Source organism: Sciurus vulgaris (genome assembly GCF_902686455.1).
Source record: "Sciurus vulgaris genome assembly, chromosome: 15".
NCBI lineage: Eukaryota > Metazoa > Chordata > Mammalia > Rodentia > Sciuridae > Sciurus > Sciurus vulgaris.
In genome coordinates, this window is record NC_136476.1 from 27,538,126 (window position 1) to 27,554,756 (window position 16,631).

Sequence of the window (16,631 nt, forward strand, 5' to 3'; positions counted from 1 at the left end):
ACTTGCACCTGGCTCAGATTCCATTTCTTTAAAAAGGGTTAAAAGTAATAATTTGTAATGTTTTTGTCATAAGCAAATGATAAATGTTTGAGGGGCTAGGTATGTTTGACTTGATTTAAATATTATACAATGTATGGGTATATCAAAACATTAATGCTACCCATTAATAGGTATAATTTTAATGTATCAGTTAAAAATAAACTTAATTGATAAAACTTGAGAGGAAAAAAAAAAAAGCTGAGAGTCATAGTGTACTTCACTCTCAAGTTTCCAGTTTTGAAACTTTCTAACTAGTTAGCATTATAATCATGGTCAGGATGCTTTGTTTCCTGTTGGCCTACAGTGATGCTTCAAGCATAAAATGTTTAAGTGGATGATCTCAAAGTTCTCCTCCTGCTCAAGGATTAAATGATTCATTTAGTGCCTCTGCCTTTTGGCTTTAATGGGGTGTTAGTAATAGAGTGCTTAGTCTTGTTCAGCCATTCTCTCTTACCTACCATTTATATTCGTGAGGGATGGGTATGGTGCCCCTAGTAGCCCAAACTAACATCATTGTTACAAGAGAGAAACTACCTGGCCCCAAGCTGAACAGCTAAATCTGTCTCCCTCTCTTCTTAAGAATATATAACTGACGAGTCCAGAGTGGAGATGCAATGAATTTTCCCGTAGGGCAGGTAAATACAGTAAATGCATTTCTAAGATATAATTTTATCTTCATACCTAGAAGGAGAATTGGGACAAAACAGGCCAACATCCCCTTTCTCTTTCAAATTGGAAGGAAAAAGGATAGTTGGCTATTTATGGTGACATTAAACTAATTGTGATTACTATTGTGTTTATGAAAGGCACAGAATGATCAGAGAAAAAGTAATGTCATCTCATGGGCAATCCAGCTCTCCTGATGAATATTCAAGGTAACATTAATGGTGCCTTGTTACAAATATGATTTTTCACAAAATTCATCCTATCTTTATTTTACAAGCTATCTACTGGTCGTATTAAATACACTTATTTAAGCTGTCGTAATGAAACATTAAACTTCAAAGACACTTGTTCACAAAATTTCTGTACCCATTTTTTCCAAATTCAAATCTTTTTGTAGACTGAATTAGATTAAAAACCCATTCAACAAATGGAAGCCTTTTTCAGACTGTGCTTTTTCCCCAAATACAATCTCTGAGCTAGAGTCATAATCCTATATGGAATCCTACCATCTCACACCTGACTCGAGCAAAAGCATCCTCATTTGGGGAAAGACTCACTTCAAAGGAGATAGGTACTCTCTCTTCCTCACATGATTGTGGTATAGCTCATTAGTGTTGCTGTGGCAATGGGTTCTCATTCAATGCCAACCAGCTCATTCTATGGTTAGCCAGAGGGCGCCTATTAAGTAGCCTTTCTTTCCGTCTCTGCTGTATAAAACAAAACTAACCAGGGGATGAAGGGAAGATGGATGCAAAGGGTATGTGCACTTGATTTGCTCAAGTGCAATGCCTTCGGCAAAACATCCTCAGTAAAATGAATTTCCTTGGGCAAGTCCTATTAGACACCTTGCTTTCTAAGCACCTAGGATTAGCCTGTCTCAGGATTTCCTTTTTCTACCTGAAAGTGTCAGGTACAGCCTTAGGATAGAATGTACTGCCAAGCCAGACTACCAATCAGAGGTGAGTAGTGATTTTGAAATGTGCCAAGATACTGGCAGCTCCAGTTGTATGGAGTGGAAATCGAAAAGGAAAGGAAAAGAAGAAATGGAAGATTGGTGAGAGAGATGTGAAGTAAGAGATGGGGGCTTGGAGAACAATGTGAAAGGAGCATATGATGACCAGTCAGAGAAAAGAAAATGTCACTGCATTCATGCTATGGGTATTTGCCTCACAACACTGAGAGATTCATTTTACCACCAAAGATGCAAAATCGAAATGGGTTAATGAAATGTCATGGAGTTCAGCTAGCCAATCAATCTCTCACAAAGCCTATGGTTGGTCTCACTTCAATTAATAACAGTGTCCTATCTCAGGCTTTGGCCCATTCATGGAAGTTAGCACAAATCTGCTTCTTAACTGATGTGCCAATTTCAATGACTAAAATGTGAATTTTTCTCTCTTTCTAGAATGGTTTTTCTTTCAACACTGCAAGAATATGGGAACCAGAATTAGAAATATCTGGCCAGAAAACTGCTTCACCCTTGCAGGTGTTGTGAAACAACCTCCTTATCTTCTTCTTCCCAGAGTCTCGGCTGAGCGACACTCAGCCTGAGGGACAGAAAAGAAAACTCTAAAGCAATTTAGCCAATTTCTCTTGTACCAGCAAAGTTGGAAATCATGTCTCATTGTCAAGATATGAGTCTCAGAAAGTCCAGAGTATGGGAATAAAATTACTTACAATTTAGACTTGTAATGAGCTGGGAGGGGTGATCAGACATTTAATAACTAACTTTTCCCTTGCACTATCTGTTCAAATGAAATAAACTCCAAGACCTTAGACTTCCCAAATATGAGCCAGCTATGAAAGCTGGTTATCTCACCTTTAATTTTTTTTTCTCGCTTAATTTTGATGATCACAACATACATAATTCTAACTGCTGATATTTTCAGTGCAGTATTTTTACACACTTATATACTAGAATTTTCTTCTAACACAGAAAGTATTTCTAAGACTTGGAAGATGAAGTGTTGGTCATCATTGGTAATAATGTAAAGAGCTTTTAAAAATTGAATTTACTGTCATAAAATATTAAAAGGCATATGGTAGTCTAAATCAGGCCCAACATGAATGTACAAGGTAACATTTTCTTGATAAGCTTTCACAGGTCTCATTTTCATTTCCTATTAGGAAAACGCAAAGAAGAGTGACTAGACACGGATTCCGAATTTTGTCTTGTTATATTTTCGATTAAGAGTATAAAACTCTAGTGCAATTTTATTGCTCACAGTGAGAAGTATCTACCATGTACAGGGATTACATGACAAAAAAGGAAGTGGAAGATCACATGATATTTGAGATCTGTCAGAAAATGCTAATGTGATCAAAATGGGTTGTTTGGGAAGTGGAGAGTATGAACATAAACACTGCTCTATGGTCTAAGGGATGTTTTATTTCACTTTCATCTGCCTCTCATCTAGGGAGGATGCAAGAACAAAGGAAAGTTGTAGGGAAGATCATATTTACCGCCTTGAAATAAAGACATTCAGACATCTGGGAATAGACTTTTGAAAGAAATAATACTTATTTGAAATCTCTACTATTCATATTCAAAGAAATTACTTCAAACATGTCACAGTTCTGATACCATGAAGACTGTAATCTCAAATCTGGTCATGCCACTGATGTGTGTTTTCTCAATTTCTTCACTTACACAATAGAGGATTGCAATGTGTTGTGTAAGTTTTGGCCCAACTCTCTCATCTTAACAGAATGAGGAGGCAGTGACTGAGTTATAAAATGTAGGCAGTGGTCACAATGGAAATTAGATCTGAGTACATTAGGTTGTTTCAGAATTTTGTGTTTGGGCTGGGGGGACTGGGGGCTAAGAAAAATACAGCTTGTGTTTTTCTGCTGGATTAATGGCCAAGTAGTGATGTGTCCACAAGAAAAGACACCTTGCAGAAGAAGTCTTAAGATCCCTATCACAGAACGCTTGGCTTGCTGGCCAGTATAAAGTGATTCCAGTCAAGATAACACAATTGTGATTCTCAAATTTGAATGTACACGAGAATCATCTGTGTGTGTTTATGTGTGTGTGTGTGTGAGTGAAAACACAGGCTGCTGCTCCAGTGCCTGGTCATAAGAACTTGTATTTCTGTCACGCTTCCAGGGGACACTAAGATCCAGGGAACACTCAGTAAGAGCCATTGGGGCACAATGATAGGAGGATGTGAAGGATTCTCTGAAATCCTTTCTTTAGTTTAATTTTAATCAGGAATTTATACAGGTGTATATATATTTATATATAATATATATAAAGTAGGAAGGTGGGAAGGCAGTTTGGACTCATCATTCAATAATCACACTGTGTATTTTAGCTATTATTATTGTTGGTATTGTTATTATTAATCAAGGCTGGAAGACACAGGTAATAACTGTGAATTAGGAAACGGCTTTCACTGAGGCCCTGCCCTCAATATTTGCAGGGTGTGAAAATGCCAGCATCCCTATATCAAGAGGTGATCTCTGATCAAATTTGAAAACTGATCTTCGGTTAAAAAAAAACAAAAAACAAATGTAACAAAACAAAAAGGCTCATGGGACACCTCAAATTTCCACTCTGCAGACACATTAACACAAACATGCGCATTTAACCTTGACTACACAGAAAACTCAGAAACTGGCTTTACTACCTTCTCAATTTTCCCCGGAGACAAAATGTTTATTTTCCTCAATTGTTTTAAGTATTAAAATTATCATATACATGTAGGCTTTGTCCATTTTCCACTAATCAGAGAGTATCTCTAGATGCAGCCCCCACCCTTACCTCTTCAACACCTCCAAAGGCTATCAGAATCTTTTTTTTTTTTTTTTTTTTTCTTACTGAGCATTGAAAGGGTTTGGTCTCTATTCCTCACCTGTCAGGTTTACTGCTCCATTTTAATGCAGCAAAAAAGGAAAAAAGAAAAGCTAAATGTTAGTTGGCCAATGGTAACAAGAGTAACCATGACAACCAAGATTTAAAAACTAGTGCCCACAAGCAAGGATACATAACTGACACATATGAGGAAATGATAGTGTATCAAAATAGTTATAAGGCCTCTAATCATGAAGTAAATGGAGGACATGAGGTTGCACTGCTGAAGAAAAATGTGTGCACTAATGTATGTTCACTTTTATCCATCACCTACTAAATACTGCCACAGTTAATTATATCCCAGGAGGTGTTTGATGATGGAGATATAATTTCATTTTTACAAAACATGCCATGAGAAAACTACTAATGTATTTGATGATGAAAATACAACAGCATTTCATAAAAGGAAATTCATTCATTTGAAATAAAGTCTTTAGTTAAGAGGTACACTATTGCTTTAATGATATGAAATATCTGTAAATTGCATTGAACTGCACAAAATTTTCACAATTGAATACTACACCACAAGGTAATAAAGTGGCAGAAATAATTTCTTCAAACATCTCTTGACAAGTAAGGCAATCATAAATCTTTTTCCCAGTAAAGGATTAAATACATTTTCAGTTTGGGAAAATATAATACTCATCATTATAAATCTACAGAGCATGATCCATTAATACAGCTGGGCCAATCCAGAGAAGCATTTTATTACCAGCCATTGAAAAGCCAGATATCTTCCTCAACAAAGAGTGCTGCTATCTGCGAACACATCTACTGTTACTCTCATGTGTGATAATACATTGATTACTTAAACAACAATATTGTTTTGGTGGATACTGTAACCTTTTCCTGAAAGAAACCCAAACAATCTGCACTTTGAGGCAAATTGAAAAATATTTAGTGAGTTCTCACTGCAAAGAAAAAGATACTAAGTCCTAAATGCATAAAAATAAATACCCATATTGCTGAAGTGTCTGGAACTATGAGATAATCCAGTCCATCTCTTTTTAAAAAAAAAAAAAAGGAGAGGAAAGAAAATCCACATTTAAGTTGTACAAACACACATATAAAGACTGAAAAATGGAAATGAACTAAAACCTACTGGGAAAGTGATTTATAGGTGTTAATTTAAAATAATCCTACATATATGTTTCTAACTTACTTTTTTTTTTTTTTTTAATCCAGGACTATCAGGAAAATCAGGTGTAGGACAATCTACTCCTCTGGATGGAAGAAAATCACTCAGTGAATTACCAGTTTTATGTATTAAAAGTTGCTTGGATAGTCACATGAGCAGATGTATGATTAGTGTACAAGTCGCTTCCTCTTCTATGAAATATCAGTTTCAGCACATATGATGGTATATATTTAGTGCAAATATCTAAGTTGAAAGGCTAAATTTAAATTATGGCCAATGGCTTTATTATAGTTCTTGCCAACCAAGATAAAGGTGATGGAATAAACAAGTGAAGTTTATTTAATACTACTCAACCTGTATAAATTCAACTACTCAATATAGGTCTCTGTCATACACTCTACTAGGCACTAGGGTCACAACAAGAAATAAGAATCCTTGACCAGTTCAGTGGTAGCAAATCAGAGAATGGATAATTATGGAAATGCAGTAGTTTCTATAAGAAAAAAGTACTTTAAGGGCATAGAAAAGGAGATTGACCCTAAGGCAGCTTTAACTGGTAGAGAGCATAGGGGAAGAGAGAGGCATCTAGAAAGGCGTGGATCTTAGCTCACTTCTGATGGATGAGTTAGCTGGGCCAAGAGGAGTGGCAGGATGTGATGGGGGAGGCCTTGCAGGTCTTGGAGGGGGCTATGTGAACACCAGAAGGCAGGATCCATTAGCAATGTCCAGAGTGGGTTGGTGGGGCAGCATATTTCTTAACAGTGTCTCAAGATATTGATGACAACTTGGAAATACATGTAGAGTTGACACAAAAAGAGAAGATTAAAGAATCAAAGCCCAGGCTGCAGCTGGGGAAAGCTGGAAAAGCTGAAGTCTCGATTTCAGTCACATCTCTTCATGGCTTTCACATGAAAGCATCTTGAGATGGGAGTGGAAATTATCTACTCCCTTCACCCTATTCGTTCGGGCTAGACTGTTCATGTCCAAGGTGTGTTTGAGATTTCTCTAACCTCCTAATCCACGCTTTTTTTCCCACAGATTAACACTTACTTCTCATCCATCCTGAGAAGCTTTTTTCAGAGTCAGGTTAATATTTTATTCTTAAGTATTTATTTTCTATACAAATAATTCTTGTGTAGTTCTAGAACTAAAGACTAAAAAGTCTTATACATGTGACAGCTGCACAGGGCAGATGAATACCTAAGAACTTCCAATTGCTCCATGAATTTTAAGTTCTGAACGTGGATGGACAAAGGCAGGCTGGATTCATGCTAAATACACACAGCAGAAATAATATAGTTCTATTCCTATTACCTGCTTTTAAAAATTTTCTCAGACTATAACACACTATCATTTAAAAACCTCAATTATCTAAACAACATACCAATTGTATAATTGGGAAATCTAGGCCCAGAGTGCTGGCATGACTTTCTACCTTGTGTGGCCAGACTTGAGATTTGAACACAGGTCTCCTGACTCCTTGTTCAGTGTTTTTTAAGACCTTTCTACCATCTTACCTCTGAAATGTGTATTTTAAGTCACTGTTCACATTGAATACGAAGCACAGAATTTTTAAAAAGTCATAGTACAAAAAAATTTGTAGCACTAAAAACCTGCCAAACATATTTTAATTTTCTGATGCTATTTTAGTGCCCTTAGAAGTCTCAGTGACAGTTTTGTTATTATCAATACAACTGAACAAATGACTAGAATAAAAACAAAATCAAATTAACAGAATGAAAGATAAAGAGGGTGTTACTTTCACATTAATATAATTAATGTTTCAAATCCTCCTCAGACAACTGGGTAAACTATATTTCTTTATACGAAATATAAAGTATGAAACATTCATAGTCACAGACCTATTACTAATGTAATTATCTTGTAAATAGGTATACTTGATAATGGGAATTATTAAGACAATGTGAATCAACACCTTTTTATGCTCATTCCTTTCATAAAGCATCAATTGCATAAAGAAAAAAATAATTTATCATTATAGTAATAACAATAAAGATATTTCCAATTCTGAGTCATTATCAATGACCTTTTAGTATATAAACTAAAAGGCACCTAAAAAGAGGAAATGAAGTATTTATTATATAATTAACTCTGTTCAAAACACATGCTATAAAAGACACTATTCACTGAGTACAGAAGATTTCTTCTTGAACTGCCTCATGATAATCAAGAAGGACATTGTTGGGTCTACTTGAATTTCAAGTCAGGAATGTTCTTTACTGCTGAAGCAAGCATTTCTATTTCAGAAACGCTTCATGGGCCTTCAGATGGTTGGCTAAATATACTTAGGATTCGAGGATGTGTGCATTTTCTAACAATTGCATTAGACGATGCTTACATATGCACACACTAAAATGCAACTCTTTTAACAGTCATAAAACCTTTAAATATGATGCCCTTTTTGCAGGATTAGGAAAAATCATAACTGAGTAGATTCTTTTTCAAACACATGCAGATGAAGCAAGGAAAACTTAATTATAAATCTTTTAAAAATTATCAGGGCTGTAAAACGTCTATTTTTTTCCCATTTAAACAACTGATTCACAAATACCATATAGAGCTCTGTTAATGGTGTAACTTAAATATATCATAATGAAACACAGCTTGAAAAATGAGGCATGCATTCTGTTCATTTTGAATAATCAAAAAATATTATCTGATATAGTCTAGAAATGCAACTGTTAACAGGCACTTGTTTTTTGATCATCCATAGTATGTGACTGTTTGAACAAATATTTACTAGAAGAGAATCAGAATTGACGTAGAATTTTACTTTTGCTTTTTTAATAATATTTCTTTTCTGGTAATTCCTGCAGCAAACAAACAGGAAAGGGCACCAGCTTCTTGCACTCAGACATGTTCCATGATTATTCTGGGGCATGTTGGTAGCTCTTGCTTCCTGCCCTTATCTCCTATACTTACTTACGGGAGTAAGTAAGGTGATAAAATATGACAGGCTCTGTGAGATACACACTAATAAGACATGGGCTGGGATGGAAAGATTCAAACCATCCGCTGAGAGGACATTTTTGCCTTCAACCACTAGCCTTCTCAGCTATTTCAGGATGTGGATAATTGAATGATGGCAGTGATTGGGGGGGGGGGGCAGTGATTCTGGCTCTAAAGTAAGATATGCAATTTAATGGGTTGTGGTGATGGACTTTTTTTTCATCATTTGTCATTAATTTTTCAACCCTCTGTGCTAGAATAAAAAAAAAAAAATTGGAAAAGAGTCTCATTGATTTTTCTAAAAGAGAAGTACACTGAAGGGTTTTTTAATGAGTCAAAATGAGAGGTTATTAAAAACAAACATCAGCTTATGATAGGAACACAAGAAGAACAAGGGTATATAGGTAGAAATAAGTCCCTCCAAAGGCATCTATGTGGGTAGGAAGAAGACTTAGTGGCAATAATCAGATTGAGCAAGAATCAAAATGAGGAACAATCATTTTGAGAATGATAGGGAAGGAGAAAAGGAGGGAGAGAGAAGCTGTTTATAGTATAAGGAGGGATCACCTTCATAGAGGCATTCCAAGATATGACATGCCACAAAGGAAATGGGAAGAAAGGTTAAAATCTTATGAAAATAAAATTTGGATTAAAAGAAAAACTGATATAAAGGGAGATAATTCAGAATTCAGTCATTCTAAATGTTTTAGGAAATGTATTACATGTAATTGCTTATTTTAAGTTTTTATTTGTTCTTTTTAGTTATACATGACAGTAGACTCTATTTTGATATGTTTATACAAATATGGAATATATCTTACTCTAATTAGGATTAGATATTCCTAATATTATAATTTTGAGTAAGAAAAGGTTTAGGGAAAGAATTATAAATGTGCTCTATTCAAGAAGTCACCTGGGGGAAGGGCAGGAACCTGGCTTATATAAAGTATAGGCAAAAACAAAATTGAAAAAGAGTGGAAGATCAGAAAAGACTGGGAAGGTATGAGTTAGCTGTACCCTAATTGTAGTCAGATTGATATTCAGGAGAAGGAGTGAGGTTGCACTTGTTAAAGAAGAAAACTGATACCTTCTCATCCCCACATCTTGGTTACAAAAGAGAACTTAAAAAATATGTGGAATAATAGAATAAAAGTGAGAGAGAATGTATTCTCCATCTTCTTTTTTGAAAAACAAAGTCTTTCATTGTTAGCTCCTTTTGCCAAATCTTGAAATACAGCTACAGAAAAATATTTTAGCACGTAGTAAATTACACTTACAAAATGGATACAAATGTGCAAAATTGTAATAGAGGTTTGAAAAATACGTTGACGTTCAATAATTAACCACCTAAAATAATCAAAGTAAAACTTGCATGGAATGGTCTGCAGTGAATGTACTAATATCTCAAACATCAAAAAAGTTTCTCATTCTACATCAGACAGTGCAGAAGATGTGGTCTAGGATCCACATCTGGTGGACCACAAAGGTGTAGACCACAAATTGAACAAGATGCTAAATAGTTCAGTTTTTACACTTTGTTCTAACTCTAATGGAAATATCTTCCTACCAATCATAGGGTTGCATTAAGATAATCCTACTAAAATCAACCACATGGTGACCACAGAATAATTATCAAGTCCTCAAAATTAGGCAGCCCCCAAAGTTGCAACAGAAATCCTGGGCAAACCTACCTTTTATAAAGAAGAATAGCAATGACAATGCAGATGATAAAGACTACTGCAAGGACAGGACCTACGACCCAGATCAAGCCTTCTTCTTCATCTGTGATGGGTTGTGGATCCAGATCCATCGACACAACAGGGTCAGAGTAGGGGCTGGTTGCATACATCTTCTGAGGAAAAGCAGAGTCTATTTTAGTTATCAAATAGTGGCTTTCTGGACTATATTTAGCATTAGAAGGAACCCCCAAATTTAGGACACAGTGGATTTGATGCCCAATGGATAAAGTTAATGAAGTCAAATTAAGGATGAAATTAATCAAATGAAGGAGAAAAGAAGGGAGGGAAGAAAGATGGAGCAGAAAGAGTCTTCTGCACCATCAATTTGCTCATAGAGTGAAATCTTACGATAAAATCATTTCTGTGGTATAAATTACTTAACTGGTACTTTTCAGTGGGAACTGCATATAGAATATTAAATAATTTTATGAACAATAAATACCAATGATTAACCAGTCCCCAAAAGTCCGATGAGCATTTACATTGTGCCAATGTGTGAGGAGCTATGTGAAAATCAAGAGAAGCAGAGTTCTGGCTTCAAGGAATGACAGGATAAGTATCCCTAATTCACAACTCTCAAATACAAAACTTTCTGAGCAATTTCAGAACACCTAAGACTGCAGATATTTGGATTCTGGATTTTAGATATTTGGTTTAAATATTCCCAAATCAAAAAGCATCTGAAATTGCCAACTCTGCCAGTCTCAAGTATACTGGAACTGAAATACTCATTCTGTATCAAACAAAAAGGTCAAAGTTAAAAGGTAAATTTATAGAAAAATAAGTCGGTATTTAGTTAAACATTTAATTCTACCTGTGCTTCTAGTACTATATGTCAGTAGGCCAAATTCTGGACAAATAGAGCCCACGATTTCCAAAGAGAAACCCAGTATCCAAATCATTGCGGCAAGATGTGCAGAAATGATGACAGCTTTTATAAACAGGGAATTTTCGCACCTTGAAAGGATTTAGTAGTTCCTAATTAATTTCATTAGAGTCACTTTTTGGTATGCTTGTTCCTAACACATAATCGATAATAAATATAATTTCAAAAATAGTTACTTGGTGAAGGAATAAACTGAATATTTATGAACTTTTTACAACATTTTATTTTGTTCTATCCTATTTTAGCATAATTTCAGACAAGCACTCTCTTGACTCTGTCCTTTCTTATTGTCCTTTCCCTTTTCCTTCCCACCTTCTCCAACCCACCCCCATTGGCTGCCCTGTTTCTCCTCTCTTCTCACCTAAACACAATTATTTGGCTCTATTACCTAATCTAATTCTATTTATTCCATTCTGACTGCTTTTTAGATTTGCCACAGTTGACCAAGACTTTTTAAAAACTCCCTTCTCTGACTTTTCTTAATTCCTTAATCTTTCCAGCTGCTCAAGCCCGACTGAGTTAACTGCCTATGATTCTACCCAATGGGCCAGCATTCTTGAGCTTTGTTCTCCACCAACCTAAGATGTTCAGATCATTCCCAGTGTTCCCTACCAGCCTTCTCTGTTCCGATTACTTCTTCACTGGAGTTCCTAAACTCAGGAACTCTACTCAGTCTCAGACCCTCATTTCCAATTGTCTCTGTATACATGCTCAAATGAAGAACTGCTTGCATTATTTCCCTTCTTCCCAGATACAACTTTCTCCCAATTCCTCAATTTCTCTTATACTCCCATTATTTATTAAGAAACTACTGATATTACCTATCAGTAACCCACAAGGCCATATGTCCTCTTTGCAGTCTCATGGACATGATCTCTGTTTAGGACTTTATTCATGCTCTCTTAACCATATCCAAAATGTCTCCCTTTATCTAATAGTCATTACTGCTGCAAGAGTTACTGCCCTGAACTGCATAAAACCTTCAAGAGGTTCTCTGGTTATTACTAGATAAAACCTGCATACCTGAGCATGGTTCTCAAGGGCCTCCACAACTTTGTTTTAAACTGTCTCAGCACATCTAACATATTCCATCACTACTCCCCAGATGCTCTATCTTTGCTCTTTAACCCCCTCACAAGTTCCACAACATTTAGCTCCTAAAATTCAACTATCCTCTAAGGCCCCACTTAAATACCGCTCCCTTAACTAGAAGAAACTGGTCATTCCAAAAATTACATGTAAAAATAACAAGTTTAAAGATTCTACTTAGTCCTTTATTCCTTTTTTAATGATGCTCACCAAACTCTCTTTTTTTAAAAAAATTTGTGTACATTTTTCACTTCCTCTAATGAAAATATAAATTCCTGGAAGGTAAGAGATTTATATACTATTTGTGTTCATATGCTTAAAATGGCTAGCACAGAGCTGTGCAGTTGGTGAGGTCTCAGCAAATCTTTGCTAAATAAAAAAGCTCCATCTTTTCAAATGGCTGTGATTATGAAAGATATGAGTGTATACACTCTTTAATGATCAGCAAATATATTTAATGTTTAACCTTCGTCTTTTAAAAACTGTGTTTCAGGCATGTAGTGTGCATTTTAGTACAACGAGCTCAGCAGGCACGTTAGGACAATATATGCCGTACTGAAAGTTTGATTTCAATCCATTTTCTTCACTTGCTAAGGAAAGGGTTTGACTAGATTTCCAGATTTTTTAATGCATCAAAAGATGAAGAAGTCAGTATACATTTGCAACCTGCTCAGAAAGAGCTGAAATGAAAGCAAGGGAAGGAGGGTAGGTGGATAAAGATATATGGTATAAGAATTTACACAAAGGACTTGGCAACAGACTACAATATTCAAGAAACGTAAGTCTTCACATAAAGTTTGTCTGTTTGTATAGTGCCCTCCCCCTGTATTTTGTAGGTCACATTCAAATTGTCTGTAGATAGAAGCAAAATCTGTTGATTTAAAATTATTTCCCAAGAAACTTTGAGATAATAATCTAAGTCAATCAAGATGGTAATCTAAGCAAAGGTCTTCTCAAAGCACATAGATTTCCAACCCAAATCAGGAAACACAGCCATGCTAAAATAAGAAGAAAATAAAGACATAAAATGATATCAGCCTCATGAAAAGTAGAATTTGTTCAGTGGGTGGCAATAATAGTTTTAACGTTACTCTATTCAAAACTAGTTCTCTGATATTTTTAATCTGAGGCAAAGGATTGGGGTAAAGCTCCTCCTGTCTTTGCTGGGGAGACAAATGTTTTGACTCTGCAAATTGCCAATCCATTCTTGGAGTGGTTATGCACGTTATTAACCACCAATCACAAAAGTGTGAAGCTTAAAAAAGGATGACCTCACTGCAAACATGATGCTAATTGGATACAATTCTCATCTATAAGGAAATGCAGACCTGAACACATAGGAATCACAGGGAAAACCCTGTTTATATGGAGAGCAATACCAAGAAATATGCTGGAGAAAAGGAAAATGATAAATTTGGGGAAAAAGATCTTAATTCTACAATTAGTGAAACAGATGACACAGTAAGGGTAAGAGTAGACATGTCAGCAATGGTGACACACTTAAACAGGGAGGAAAGGTTTGGAAGACATCAGGAACCAGAGTGAGAGAGCGTGCAGTCTGTTTGCATGATCAGATGAGTTTTCTCTTCTTTGCTGGGTTCTCTGATCTACTTCAATGTTCAGAATGTGCTTTCTGAAACGTTCATAGAGCTATTTAAAGAAAATTCCTCTCAAGTATCTAAGTCTTTTTTTTTTTTTTTTTTTTTTTTTTTTTAAAGAGAAAGATGATTTCCAACATCCCATTCCCTTGATGTTCTGCCTTAAAAACTTCCAACTGGAAAGAGAAAGCGTTATCTGTACATTAAAATTCCAGGAAGGCCGTCACATCGTTTTGAAATGACATTTTGCGTACAAAGGTAAACCAGGCTGCCTTTGTGTTTTGACTTTCCACAGGGGAATTCCTTCAGTCGTTTGAAGAGAGGCCCCACTGTACACGCTAACACCTGATGTGGAGAAACCTTTGATACACTGAGGGCTTCTTACATACAGAAATTGACTGGCTCAATGGAGTTGCCACGCCTGTCAGACTCAGGCCCTGATTAGAAAGATCCAGTCTGCAGTATGTATGTTAAATGTTAATGTGAACTGCCACTTCAAAATCCACCCCCTTTCCCATCTACAGTTTCTCTCCATTTTTTTTTTAATGTTCAAAGCAACTGAAGCATAAAACGACATAAGAGCAAGATGAATTACATAAAAGAAGACAACTCATTATTTAGAGTACCTTAGGAATTCTTCCTTTTATTGAATATTTTCAAACTTCTTGGCTTTTCACTGATAAAGTCACTTGTGAAGTGCTACAATTAAAGAAATTGGTTGTGCTTGCCTCTTCCTAGACAGGCCTTCCAGTGAATCTGGCCAGAAGAACTATGTGGCCTTATTAGCAGTTTTATAGAAGAATAAATGAAACCACTTCCAAAGTCAATAGTTTCAAATATTTGGAAATCTACCATGTGGAACTACAGAGTTTATTAGTTAGTACTGAAATCACAGGGACTAATATCTATGAGGTATTATGTCAGATGAGAACAGTATTTTTTTTTTTTTTTAAATACTGCTCTACATGGATAAGAGAAGGAGACTATAAGTGATGGATATAACACCAGGCAACAGACCTTGACAGGTCTGGAGAACCATGTCCTATCATTCTTGTACTTCATGTACATGAAAACCACCTAAGCTTCCTGTCATCAAAGACATCTTGTTTGCACTGCAATCTCATGCAGTGTACTGGAAGGGCAGGCAGTCTGTTCTTACGCTTAATGATAGCTCAACAGAAATAATTAGGATGGATGTACCTACGTGGCCCCAAATAACCACCTAGTATACTGGTACAACTGTGTAAAGTACCACAGCAAATAGATGCCATGATAATGAACTTACAGACTCTGCATGTTCCATTACTGCTAACACGAAGAAGACATATTCTTGACCACTTTGGAGCTGCTTGTTTGTAAATCCACCATAATGTTTGTCATCCCCCAGGGTGAACTCAGTGGGAAGAACATCAAAGTGAGCTGCAATATATGGCTTTAATTCAACTTCTCTCCCATAACGGATGCTTCTGCGTTTCCTAGATATCTCCTTAAGCAGCTTAAAGAAGAAATGAGAGACAGAAAAAGAACCGTAAACAACAATAACCCAACATACTGATGGTTAAATGGGAGAAATTAATTCAGTACTGGGAACAACCCAAATACAATTTGTCCGCATTTTGTGTAAAATGCCAGCATCACTAAATCTCAGTTCTCTCAATACTCCAAACGCTCATCTTCCTGTTAAATAAGATACTGGACTGCTCTTGCAAGGGCCAGGCTATAAACACAGGGCAATTAGATCTTTATTGGTAGCTCATATCATTTCCTACACTAATGAAATTCTCTCAAAGGGCAATACTGCATCATAACTTGTCTAAGGAGAAAAGGCAGCTTGATTCATAAAACCCCTGCCTTGCAGGAGATTTATTAACAAGGAGTAACCCCAGATAAAGTCATCTAAACCTGAAAATATAACCACAATTTTGAGGGGTTAGTTTTCAATTATGAGATCGTTAATATGATGTAAATTCCCTCAAAGCAACAGAAGCAAAATCTGAAGAATAAGTTTTAATTAATATACATTAAAATGGACATTGTTATTCATTTAACGATTTATGACTTGATTTGCACTCTTGATAATTTGGGTGCAATGCATCACTGTTTGTCATGGAACCCATTTTTTTCCAGAATCTAGCCCTCTGAGGAGTTTGTTGTGTGACATAGGCAGTATGGGTGAAAATCAATTTTAATATTACCTTGAAGAAAACAAACACATGTATACATTAAGATCTTATGTGTTTCTTTTTAAAAGATTTTTAGATAATCTGTTCTTTTGCATTGATCCTTTTATTAGGAGAAAATCACATTAATGATATGACAACTGATTTTAAAATGATATCAAAGCTGTCATTGGCTTCTTCCATTACATATTGGTATTTCATCAGGTTTAACAGAATAGGTCTGTTTCATTCTGGAATGCTTTTTGAGGCAAGCAGCTATTTTTTAAAGGTTTCTTGGAGAGAATTTTTGTTTTGTTTTTTCATTATCTGTACAGAAAAGAATGTATCTGAGGACAAACTGGAAAAAGATTATGTACCTGAGGGCAAACCCTGAACTTATCTTGATAGACAAAATTAAGATATTTATGAAAACTTTGCAGGAAAAGTATTTATATCTCTTGATTTTGTAAATGAATAGGATATGGTAAAAA

General features: G+C 35.7%; 1 protein-coding gene across 3 annotated transcripts in view; it reads right to left on the reverse strand.

The window, feature by feature from the left end:
• PTPRD (protein tyrosine phosphatase receptor type D) overlaps nucleotides 1-16,631 on the reverse strand; it is a gene marked incomplete at its 5' end in the record, with an annotated part of 242,588 nt that overhangs the window by 117,277 nt on the left and 108,680 nt on the right. For all 3 annotated transcript variants that reach the window (XM_079112996.1, XM_079112995.1, XM_079112994.1), the window contains 2 exons: nucleotides 10,361-10,521; nucleotides 15,267-15,476. In XM_079112996.1, the coding sequence (XP_078969122.1) occupies nucleotides 10,361-10,521; nucleotides 15,267-15,476 (371 nt within the window). The remainder of the gene's footprint in view (nucleotides 1-10,360; nucleotides 10,522-15,266; nucleotides 15,477-16,631) is intronic.